The following is a 12,619-nucleotide window of genomic DNA, read 5'->3' on the forward strand; positions in this document are numbered from 1 at the left end:
TATGCACAGAGGAGGACAGTCTGGTGACTAAGGTCTGGCTGGGGAGATGCCCACCACACCAGGTCCCAGCTCCACCAGGACTGGCTCAGCACTTCCTTGGGTGACTTGCTTGACTGGCTCTGCCTCAATTCTAAAATGGAGATACTTACCTCATGGGGTCCTTTAAAGATTGAATTAATACGTGAAGTTCTCAGGATAGTGCCCTTTGTGAGACATGTTTAGGAGTCCTTTCAGAAACAGTTTCTGTTGTCTGTTACTCTAAAACACTTCTGCTTCAGCTTTCTAGTGTCCATCTGGCCTCTCAACCTATTTTTGGAGAATAAAGTACACTAATCTCTCCTTTTAAGGATTTTTCCTTAGCACACATGAAAGCATTAGTAGAGTGGCTCTTCAAAATTGGATGAAAAATATTTTGATAATATTTTATAATATTCACATTAGACTTATAAATGTATTAAAAATAAGTAGCAAGACACCTGGCTGTCTCAGTCAGTAGAGCATGTGACTCTTGCTCTCGGGGTTGTGAGCTCAAGCCCCACATTGAGTGTAGAGGTTACACAGAGTCTCCTTGCTCTGCTGTCTCTTGACTGCTGGGATTTGTCATCCACACGGGAAGATCAGGCATAGAATAATGAAAACCTTCATAGGCAGTGCTGCAGAGAAGGGAAAGCTTGTGTTCACCTTAAGTGGTGAAGGAAGAACCCAGTGCAGGAGCTAAGCTTGGATCCCAGATGAGCTGGACTTTAGTGACAAGAGCCTGGAACAGAGGAAAGGGAGTGTCCAGGGTGGTCGTGCTAAGTTGTGGGTGGGGGTCCACATATGAGCATGCAAGTTGGGGAGATAGGTTCAGGCCAAGCATTTTAAAGGCCAGGCCAGAGCCCAGCCTTGTTGTCCACTCACCTGACTGGATCTGTACAAATGGAAGTAAAGATTGCCATCCGTGTGAACCCCACACAGGCAGCCCCAGGCAGCATCTAACATGCACAGACATTTTGTTTCATCTGCAGAGTTGTGTGTGTATTTGCCACTATCCCCACCAGGCCCACTTCATAGCCACTGGGCCCCTGTATGCATTTGACTTGGCCATCACGGATTTAAAGCCAAGAACAAACCTGATTGATACTTTGCTTAGGAGTACAGATTAACTTTGATTCATGTACCAAGATGTACAGTCTGTGGATCCTAGGGTGCGCACCTGCCAAGTATTCTCCACCAGCTGAGCATTCAGTCCAGCTCGTAACTGGTGGCCCCATCAGGGACTCTTTATCATCCTCCTCCCTCTCCTTAGTAACCTGGCACGGTGTTGCCAGATACAGCAGCAGGTTCTTTAGCTGTGAGAAAGAAAACCCAGGGTTGGCATGCACTCCAGCTGGGGGCAGGCAGCAGTCCCCGACGCTCTCCAATAGGTCAAGTCCTTAAAATGAGTTTGATATTTAAAGTCCTGAAGAGCAGACTTTTAGTAAAGTAAGTTCACTCAAAGTGGAATTGCGTTATTGCTACTAGATTGTTCTGGAGGTGCTACTTTAGAACACTGTCAGAACTCTGAAAGAGTTATATTGATCTGGTGAGTTTCCCTAAGATATCCTAAGATCAAAAAAGATTTTCCAAATTGTCTGGACTTGCACTGTCTTTCTGTGGGTACTGAGGAGCACTGGGACCATGTTTAACTCTGAAACGTGTGAAATGGAGAGTTGTTGGTCTTACTTAATCAGAGAATGTTCATTTCCATTTCACCTTAATTCAGGAATAATGTTCCTGGAAACTTAACATGTTGTTTAAAAGACAAAAGTTTTTCTTTCTACCAGCATTAAAAGTTAGAGTGAAGTATGTGGCCATGAGTTAAGACTTGGATTGATTCTCCAGGAGAGCTTTAGAATGCAATAAAATCTAGAGGAAGAGTAGGCATATGCTAACAGCATTTCTATTTTTAGCTGGACTGAACCCAAACATGAATGTCAACAGCATGGACATGACTGGTGGTTTGTCGGTGAAGGACCCGTCCCAGTCCCAGTCACGTCTCCCTCAGTGGACACACCCCAACCCGATGGACAACTTACCCGGTGCTGCTTCTCCCCTCGATCAGAACCCCAGCAAGCATGGTATGTCTAAGCTGGGGTGCCTGTGGCCCAGCCATGCCTGTTCCAACTGCTGACTCTCCAGGTGTAGAGCATACTCATTCTATCACTCCCACTGAGTCTCTTGTCTAAGAATTCGATCACAGAGTGTGTAATCTGGGCTGTGGTCAAACTTTCTGAAACCTCAATCTTCAGGTCTTTGCTATAAACCCAGCCGGAGTTGAAAATACCCCAGGGCAACAAAGAACATTGGTCATAGTCTGCATATTTGTTATTGATACCTGTGTTCTTCAATAAAAAATTTGTCTACTGAGAAAAAAATTTTTCAATAAAATGATGAAACACAATAGAAAATCAAATGCTTAAAAAAAAGAAGCAAAAGTGCTGATAACTAGAGGAGGTGACCTCACTATTAAGCATTAACTTTAGCTCCCAGTTTCCTGATAGCATAAATAGGGAAAATGTAATAGACATATGATTCTTTCTTGATATAAATATTCTAAAAGGAAAAACAAAAATTAATAACCGTTAATTCTACAAGAAAATCCTCACACGCTACCGGGGCACCTTCCTGGCCTTGGCAGGAGAGCATAATCGCCTCTGGCAGGGCGGTCCAGTCCAGAAGATAAGGGCTCTGTGTTCACACACCCAGTGTGTCCTTACAGAGGGAGGGCAAGACACACACAACTGCAAAGTCCATAGCTAACTACAGAGACTCATAAGCTGGCCCAGAATGGCACAGGCCTGCTTTCAATGGTATGGGTTTGTGTTTTATCAAGGTTTCCAACTTGAGAAACTAAAATGGTTCTTAAGGAATTTTGTTTGGTCTTGGAGTGCCTGGATGGCTCAGTGGGTGGAGCATGCGACTCTTGGTCTCAGTTTGTGAGTTTGAGGCCCATGTTGGGGTTGAGATCACTTAAAATCTTAAAAAAATAAAAAGAGGGGGGCCTCAGTGGCTCGGTTAGGCGTCTGCCTTTGGCTCAGGTCAAGATCCCCGGGTCCTGAGATGGAGCCCTACATCAGGCTCCCTGCTCAGCCGGAAGTCTGCTTCTCCCTCTCCCTCTGCCCCTCCCCACTACTCTTGCACTCTCTCGCGCGCTCGCGCTCTCTCTCTCAAATAAATAAAATATTTTTTAAAAATAAGTAAAACAATTTCAGTCTTTCACAGATGAAGTTTGGGCTAACCAAAATGGTTACTTATCTTTAGAGAGTGCTGGACAAACCAAGTCTGATGGTTCATGTACCTCTGAAAGGGGCGGGGCCCAGTGCCTAGTAGTGAGGGTCAGGAGCTCCCGTGTTCACTCAGCTCTTTGTTTCCCACTGTCCCCACAGGTGCTATCCCTGGAGGTCTAAGCATTGGGCCTCCAGCTAAGTCCTCCATCGACGACTCCTATGGCCGGTACGATTTAATCCAGAACAGTGAGTCACCAGCCAGTCCTCCTGTAGCTGTTCCCCATAGCTGGTCACGTGCCAAATCTGACAGTGATAAAATCTCCAATGGCTCCAGCATCAACTGGCCCCCAGGTAAGAGTGTGCAACGCTTCTGTGCAGCAGCAGATCAGAGCTGCCCCAAGCCTGAGGAGAGCAACTCTGCTCCAGAGAAGCCAGGATCTGAACTAAGAGTCCTAGAAACACGAACCCCATAGCTTTGGCTTTTCCCCTAGAAATCTGTTTGTCACACAGATTTGGGAAGTGGTTAGCACCCAGCGTTTTTCTGTAGTCCCTCAGTTCAGTGAGGGGAGTGGAAGGAGAATGGATGCTGTATCTCATCTGGCCAGACTGTTTCTAGACTCCACACCATCTGAACACTCTCTTAATGTGGCCACTATAATCCCTACTTCTAGCTTGTTCCAATGGGTGGGTGATTTACTGAAAGAAAGTGAAGGATGTGTCTTCTATTCTAACTAGCAGATTATAAGAATTTCCATGAATTATCATGAAGGAGTGTGAAGATATTGTATTACTCATGTTTTGATTTCCATTTTGTTTGGAATTTTCCAGAATTCCATCCTGGAGTTCCATGGAAAGGACTTCAGAATATTGATCCCGAGAACGACCCCGACGTCACTCCTGGAAGCGTCCCCACTGGGCCCACCATTAATACCACCATACAGGACGTCAACCGCTACCTCCTCAAGAGTGGAGGTGAGGAGAGCGGGACTCGACCTGCTTGGCACAGAAGGCCTCCTACGTGCGTTCAGAGGCGCCAGGGTGGTGTGCGGGCTGTGGGGCAGGGATGCTGTGAGACACATCTGTGAGCACTTCTCACCATCTGGAGATAGTGCTAATGGTGAAAATGGAGATTGATTTGCTGGATTTATGAACACATCCTTTCTGAGCCCTGTGCCAGTACATCCCGATATTAACCATTAAGCTTCTCAGTGAACAGGTTCCCACTTAAAATTTATTGAAACTGCAGGCAGATTGACCCCTTACTTACTTCTCCACCCCAATCTGTTTCCTTCCACAACGTCTGGTAAAAAAGTCTGAAATCCGTCCCCAGCACTGTGTTCCTGGCACAATCGTGGTGCTAGATCTGGGCTCACCCTGTGTCAGCCTTGGACCCAGCAGGAGGAAGTGAGGAGCTAGCTGTGATGATGGAGGCATACATGCCGCTGTCAGGCATGATGCTGAGAAGGGTAGACGGAGCAGCTCTGGAAGTGCCCACCCTGATACAGTGGCAGTGCCGACATCCAAATAGTGGGAGGGAATAGCTAGGCTGCCACAGAGGCTCATCCCCAGTAAGACCACTCGGTCCCAGAATGTTAATTCGGGTTTCCCACTTAAAGTGAGACTGGGAGAGAAAGGTAGGGTTCTTTAAAGTGATAGGCTTCTAGGTGTTGCTGTGGTTTGGGTAGAAAGCCAGCAGAAGTACGGATCATCCTGTTCAATGTTGTGCATGCCTCGCTTCCTAGAGCAGCCCTGCTGTTGGGGACAAAGGAGTGGTACAGGGGACAGGAAGTGGAGCCTGTGTGAGATGCCAGGGGGCAGGGTGAGTCACAAGCAAGCAGTCAGACTCAGCCCCCAGTGCTTGTCCCTGTAAGTGTGGCAGCAGGGTCATGTCACAGCAGGAGTGTCCGTTGGGGTATTTTGAGGATCGTGGGCAGGTGTGAACAGACTGCGCTGACCCAGGTATTGAAAGACCCCAGAAAGAGTTGAGGTTACTCAGCGTAGCACAGAGCTTCCTGCTAGTGCCCTGTGGGTCCTCTAGTGGTCCCCTGGAGCATTGCAGGTGACCTCCACATTTGCACAAGCGTGCCATGATGTGACAAAGGCGGCCTAGAGAAGTAGGTGAATTCTAAGGGCAGGTTGCAAGCAGCTGTCCTCCAGTCCAGCGTGGCTGAGACAGAGATAGGCAGATAGAGGCACTGGTGTCAGGATAAGATGAGAAAGCGCAGTCTCCAGCTCCAAGGTAAAGAGTTAGGCAGCGGTCCAGCCTGGGCACCTCGAAGCTCACGTGATGTCATGTGACTTCTGGGGGCTGTCAGTGGCCAGTCTTAGGCAGCTCCCACCAGGCTCCTGCATGCCCTGGAGAACCGTTGGTTCTCTGCTCCTTTGCCCCTCGTGGTTCATTATTTGGAGAAGAGGAACATACAGAACTTCTCTGTACATAGATTTGGTATGTAATAATGCCACTGCCACAGTCCAGTAGGATGGCAAAGGCCAGACCTTGCTGACCGCCTCTCTCTAGAGTGTGATGTGCTGCTCCCCACACGCAAGGAACTTCCAGGCAGCCCCTTTAGCTGACCTTCCTCAGAGATTGAGCCACAAAAGCCATCTTTATATATTTATATATATATATATATGTATATATAATATATATAAAGTATACATACATACATATATACATACATATATATATACTTTTTAAATCTTTTTTATTTTTTATATATTTTTTTAAATTTATTTATTCATGAGAGACAGAGAGAGAGAGAGGCAAGGGCACAGGCAGGCAGAGGGAGAAGCAGGCTCCATGCAGGGACCCCAACGTGGGACTTGATCCTGGGACTCCAGGACCACACCCTGGGCCGAAGGTGGTGCCAAACCTCTGAGCCACCCAGACGTTCCTTAATTTTTACACTTTTTAAAAAAAAATTTTTTTGAAGTAGGCCCCACACCCACCGTGGAGCTTGAACTCATGACCCTGAGATTGAGAGTCACACGCTCCCCCAAGTGAACCAGCCATATGCTCCAGTTTTGCTTTTTTTTTTTTTTTTAAATTTTTAAATAATCTCTACACCAGACATGGGACTCAGACCCACAATCCCAAGATTGAAGTTGCATGCTTCACCAACTGAGCTGACTGCTTTCCCCACCCACCCCCAGCTATCGTACTTTTGACTAAACAGCTTGACCTTAAAAACAGAGAGAAAGCCCCCGACACCATTATATAAAACAAAAGGTCAGGGATCCCTGGGTGGCGCAGCAGTTTGGCGCCTGCCTTTGGCCCGGGGCACGATCCTGGAGACCCGGGATCGAATCCCACGTCGGGCTCCCAGTGCATGGAGCCCGCTTCTCCCTCTGCCTGTGTCTCTGCCTCTCTCTCTCTCTGTGTGACTATCGTAGATTTTAAAAAAAAAGTCAGAATGTTGGGGCCAGGCGGGAAGGGAAACTCCTCAAGATGGCGGATACCCCAAAATGGCTGAGGTTCCTGTCACCACCTCCACTTGGGACGCCAATGGACCAATGACCTGCTGACAGCTTGACGCAGACCCTTACACCTCCCCTTTGGACTTCCCCAACCGAACCCAATGCCCTTCAAACCCCAGAGGAGGAAGTCACCTTTGACTGGTCGAATTGCAATCCTTCCTTTGCATAGTGAGGGTCACTCTGACTGGTTGGATTGCAATCCTTCCATTGCATGGTGAAAGTCGCTCTGACTGGTCGGCTTGCAATCCTCCCTTTGCAGATGAGCCAACCAATAGGAAACCGTTCTGCCTTACAACGTTATGTAAACCCCCTACCACCTTGTCTTGGCGTGACTTCCCGGACTCACTCTCTTTCCCCCGTGAGTCGTGGAACCTCGCCCGAGGGTGCCTGCAATAAAATCTGTTCTTGGAAAAAAATAAAATTAAAAAAAAAAAAAAAGAACAGAGAGAAAAAAAAAATCAAGAAACTGTGCCCTAGGAGGAAAACAAGGAGAATAGCCATTAACCTCTTGATACTGGCTTATTTATTTTATATATTTTTTAATGCAGCTTTCTGTTTTTTTCTGTCAAGTATCAATTATAGTAGGTGTCGCCTTAATTTGCATTTTTGTTTTTCATTTATTGCCATTAAGTTCTGAATTGATACTAAAATTCACATGTTTACAGTATTTGTTTGGATGGTGGGTACAGCTATAATCTGTATGAAGTGAACATTAACCAGGATGGTGAAGTACAGTCATGCCATTTCATAGCATTGAGTAGAGCACTGTTGAAATCTAAGCACTCCATTGTTAAATTAAAAAAAAATAACACAGGAGCACTTTGGTGGTTCAGTGGTTGACCATCTGCCTTTGGCTCAGGGCAAAATCCCAGGGTCCTGAGATCGAGTCCTGCATTGGGTTCCCCTCAGGGAGCCTGCTTCTCTCTCTGTGTGCCTCTCATAAATAAATACAATCTAAAAATAAATAAATAAATACCACAGAAGGCTAAATAAATAATCTCTAATCTTGGGATCTTGGGGTGATTATATTTTGTTGGTAAATGGAAGAGGGGAGTTTAAGATGTAAGCTTAAGATACCAGTAGGACTGTTTTGTTTTGTATTTAATTGCAGACCTATAGATTACAAATCAGTTTTAATGTTCATGAGTTCTAGTGCCCTCATTCTAAGGAGATCCATCACCGTAGGGCAGCTGTAGACAGCTGTGCAGCTTACACACTGCGCAAGTCTGAGAGGTCCCCCATGGTAGTCTCTGTGAAGGGTGTTCCTGAGGTTGTTTGGTGCACCTCCCTGGGTGGGGGGCCCTTCCATGTCTTGTGAGATTCTGTTTGTGGAACTAAATATGACAAGCAGACTGTCATATGCTCATGTCCCACACATCGGTGGAGTCACTTTCCTAATCACAAGAGCTCTGATTCTGTCCTGTTCTAACCCTGTCAGCACTGCTTGACCCTCCTTGTTCCCCAGCTTTCTACTCTCCCCAGAGAAACCTGGGAGGTGGAGCGGGGGTTGACCTGGAGACTCCGGACAGCAGGGAGCCAAGCAGGGGCAGCCACACCCGCCAGCCTCCCTCCCAGGCGCATGAGCGGGTGTTTGCACAGGAGGGGTCTGCGGCTGGGGATACAGTCCTTTAGCCCCTGCACGGGGCTTGCCTCATGCCCATGTCAGAAGGGAGAGCCTGGATGGGAGCTGGTGGACACCTGAGACTTTTGGATCAGAATGAAGTGCTGGTCTTCCTACAGAAAAATGTGTAACAAAAAGCTTGGAGTTTCTTGGTTTTTAGCTTTGTGAATATTGTTTGAGGCGTGAAAAGATAGGGAGCACCGTGTACTATGAGTTTCATTCTCCTTGGGAGGGAGTTCGTGAGATCGGTTCACACCCCGGATGGTTCTCTGCATTCTGCTGCACATCCTTGTCTCTCCCGCCTGGAGCCCTGCTTCTGAGAGGCTGCTTCTACCTCCTGGCCTCCCTGCCTGCTGGGCCCCGGGACCTGCCTGACCCGGCCGTGCCCCCATCCGTGTCACGCCCGTATTGTCAGCCCCCGACCAAAACTGGCCCCTTCGGAGGAGACCCCCTCTTGGCGGGTGGCACTTTCACACCTCCAGGCACAGGGGCTGCCCCAGTGCACCCACCGCCGCCTCTCTCAGTGCCATGTCTGCTTCTGCAGGGTCCTCCCCACCGTCATCTCAGAGTGCCGCGCTGCCTTCCTCGAGTGCCTGGCCGCTCAGTGCCTCCGGCTACGGTCGCTCTTTCAGCAGCATCGCGCCCGCGCCCAGCATTGCAGGTACGCACTGGCCTCCCCTGACGTCTGCCCACTCAGCCCGGAGCCAGGGGGCCATGTGGTGTGACGGAGAGGGGGCCTGGGCACCTCTGCCCACACAGACCCGCACCCCTTCTCTGCCCTCCCCGTGGTTAAAAGGAGGACATGAGGGCTCAGAATGTGCAGACAACGTCTGCACGGAATTCGATGGAGGAGACAAGAGTAGGTCCCAGGAAGTATGGCCACGTCCCATCACTCGGATCAGTGCTGCGCCTGGATTATTTCTTTGTTACCCTAGACTTTTAGAAGTCCTTAAAGTAAGAAATATCTTTTAGACTCAGTACATTTCTGTATTCCTTCAAACCTTGTCATGCAGACTTTTTTAAACCAATGTAAGGATGCTGTTGGAATTCCTATAATATTAGTACCTGGGGAAGAAAGTCGTTTTGATATAGTTTAGCATCCTTTTTTTCCCACACTCCAGTCAATTTAATATTTTAATTTTAATCCCAGCATGGTTAACACACAGCTTCAGGTGTAAATACAGTGATTCAACATATAGTTTAGTTAGAATCTTACTGAAAAAAAGAGAACCTCTCGGGGGCAGCCCCTGTGGCGCAGCGGTTTGGCGCCACCTGCAGCCTGGGGTGTGATCCTGGAGACCCGGGATCGAGTACCACATCGGCTCCCTGCATGGAGCCTGCTTCTCCCTCTGCCTGTGTCTCTGCCTCTCTCTCTGTGTCTATGAATAAATAAATAAACTCTTTAAAAAAGAGAGAGAGAACTTCTGGACTATTTCATTCCTTCTAATGTTTATTAGTTCTGACATTTACAGAGGAGATGTATGTAGACCTCTAATACTTCCATGATCATTTAGCTAAAGAGAAGGGCTACTTTCCCTGAATCTCCAGCAGTTTTTCTGGCATTTTTGTTTTTCTCATCAGTGACAACTTCACTAAGATTAGCATTTGTTTGAAGTCACGGTGGCTAGGGGTGGAGGGGAACTTCATGCAGAGTTTGTGTTGGCCTGGTCGCTGCGGTGCTATTCAGAGACCACAGCGACAGCGACCACTCTGCCGCCAGCACTTCCTGTCCTGGTCACGCGGGGCGGGTGAGGCAAGCCTGGCACATGTCCAGGTGTGTGCACATCCCAACCAAGCCCTGGGTTCCAGAAACACCAGAGCTCAGAGTCATTACCAGTTTGTTTTTTCCTCCCAGTGAGCCTTCTTCCCCCAGTGGAGGTACTAAGATGCCAAACGCTCAGCCCCTGGCAGCTGGGCCACATGCGTCCATTTCTACCATGTGGCCCAGCAGGCTCATCTCAAAGTTGTGGGTTGTCAGGAGGTGTTGCCTTGAAAAGGGTCTGTGATACCTAAAGAAATAGCTTAAAAGATCTACATGTTAGGCTTTGATCTTGATTAATTTGTTCCATTATAAAATGCTTGTCCCAGTAGAATATGTCAATAAGTTAACTTTAACCTCAAACTACAGAAATGCTGTTTTCCGTGGCAAACTTGATTCTGGCACACTTAGCAAATTCGTATCAGAAGTCCTGGCGAGGCTTCCTCTGGACACAGGGCACAGCCACAGTCTCTGGGCCGGGATTCAAGAGGACACATACCCCATGGTTCTCATGCGGGCACGCATTACTTGGTATTGTCCACTGGTGCCAGAGAGCACTTTGTACGTTTCCCAGAGTCTGAGGGGGCTTTTCTTCTCTGTCTTCTTCTGCATCTCTGCCTTTCTAGGTAAACTGTCAGACATGAAATCGACGTGGTCCTCTGGCCCTGCCTCCCACACGCAAGCCTCTCTATCTCATGAACTGTGGAAGGTGCCCAGAAACACTACTGCACCCACAAGGCCGCCTCCAGGGCTAAGCAATCCCAAGCCTTCCTCCACCTGGGGAGCCAGCCCCCTCGGCTGGACCAGCTCCTACTCCTCGGGTACGCAAATGGGGCAGGTTGGAGGGGCACGGGGGCTCGGGGCCTGCTCGGTTTGCCCTTTAGGGATGAGTATGCCTGTTATCTTGTCCTCTTGCTGCTCTGTAAGGACGGCTGTCCCCACCCCTAGAACCCAGGAGGGCCTAGGACAGGCCAAGGCACTCTGCACTGTCAGGGCAGCCATCTGCGCAGCGCTCCAGCTGCCATGGTTTTCACCTCCATCCTGGGCTCCAGTGTGTCCTGAGGCAGGCGGTCCTGGCAGTCACAGCACCCCTCCAGGGGCCACGCTGAGCCCTTGGAGGAGGTACATTCAGCCAGCACAAAGGGCTCAATTGCCACTTTGGTATTTACTTCTCCACAACATTTCACTGGAGCAAGGGGCTTTCCAGGCCAGGAACAAAACCAGGCCTCCAGTGTGAACTGGCTACTGCATCCCAGGGCTGCCGTTCTGCTGGCCTCCATCAGCACCCTCCCCCAAGCTGCAGGCGTGGAAGACATGTGCTGGGAACTTAAGCTGAGTTTGAAACCAGTTGCAAATAATTTGAAAATTGCCGTCGCCTGTAATAGTCCTGTGGGTCTGCTGTATTAGCACCCAGCATTCAGAGCATTGATTCTAAGGGGCGTGGGGGCAGAGGAGGAGACGGGACCCCCAGGGGGTCACCTCAGCAGGAATTGTGGTTTTGGGTTCACCAAACCAAAAAGATAACATGGGTTTTCAAAGGTTGAGAAAGACTTAGAGCTAGCAGTGGCAGTCTGGGTCTGTGCTACCGTACATGTTAGCAAGAAGCCTCTGGTGGCCGTGCTGACCAGGCTCTCCCTTGGCTCGTGCAGGTTCCGCATGGAGCACCGACACCTCAGGACGGACAAGCAGCTGGCTCGTTCTCCGCAACCTCACGCCCCAGGTACAGGCACCTGCCGAGGGGGTCACCAAGCAGGCAGGTTCCCACTGCCCCCCATGCATGCTGGCCTCCGTGCAGGGGGCCCTCACGGGGTCCCAAAGGTGGTGTGGGCAGCCACAGGCAGACAGGCCCGTGTTCCTGGCAGATTGTTTACGTTTTACTCTTTTGAGGCTTAAAGAGTCTACCTTTTAGACAGAGTCACTTGCCTTTAATTATACCCACTGAAGACTCATTTGTCCTGCACTCCCCTTTCCCGGGGTCTGGGGCTGCGGGGCTGCCAGGAACCAGGGGCTCTGTGTGATGTATCCCAGCTGGCTGGGTGGGGAGGCCACAACCAAAATGGGGTCTTTACTTTCTCCTCATTTTTGGAATTCACGAAATATAACTGAAACATCCAGTATTAAAAAGTACATGGTAAATGACAAGGCATAAATGGTTAAAATCATAAAGTCCTCCACACTAAGCCGTTTGAAAGACGGACAATTTCCCAGTGTTGAGTACACCAGGGTCATATACGTTTTCTTTAAGAATGTCGTGGAAGAAGTCCCAGGAAGCTCGTTACCGCCCCCTTTGCTTCCTCAATCAGATCGATGGCTCTACCCTGCGGACACTGTGTTTGCAGCACGGGCCTCTCGTCACATTCCACCTGAACCTGACTCAAGGCAACGCCGTGGTCCGCTACAGCTCCAAGGAGGAGGCCGCCAAGGCCCAGAAGTCCCTGCACATGTACGTCTCTTGGCCGCTACTCGGCTGCCCCATGGCCTAGCATGTCCTGGCAGCACTAAGTTCTGGTGTCA

The 12,619-nt window shown here is 49.1% G+C and overlaps 1 protein-coding gene across 4 annotated transcripts in view; it reads left to right on the top strand.

Annotated features, from left to right (window-relative positions):
* The window catches only part of TNRC6C (trinucleotide repeat containing adaptor 6C), a 152,011-nt gene that overhangs the window by 133,466 nt on the left and 5,926 nt on the right, over positions 1–12,619 (top strand). For all 4 annotated transcript variants that reach the window (XM_077854393.1, XM_077854392.1, XM_077854391.1 and 1 more), the window contains 7 exons: positions 1,932–2,099; positions 3,408–3,599; positions 4,077–4,220; positions 8,891–9,007; positions 10,732–10,926; positions 11,755–11,825; positions 12,409–12,548. In XM_077854393.1, the coding sequence (XP_077710519.1) occupies positions 1,932–2,099; positions 3,408–3,599; positions 4,077–4,220; positions 8,891–9,007; positions 10,732–10,926; positions 11,755–11,825; positions 12,409–12,548 (1,027 nt within the window). The remainder of the gene's footprint in view (positions 1–1,931; positions 2,100–3,407; positions 3,600–4,076; positions 4,221–8,890; positions 9,008–10,731; positions 10,927–11,754; positions 11,826–12,408; positions 12,549–12,619) is intronic.

This window comes from Canis aureus, chromosome 16, assembly GCF_053574225.1.
Source record: "Canis aureus isolate CA01 chromosome 16, VMU_Caureus_v.1.0, whole genome shotgun sequence".
In the NCBI taxonomy this organism is placed as follows: domain Eukaryota; kingdom Metazoa; phylum Chordata; class Mammalia; order Carnivora; family Canidae; genus Canis; species Canis aureus.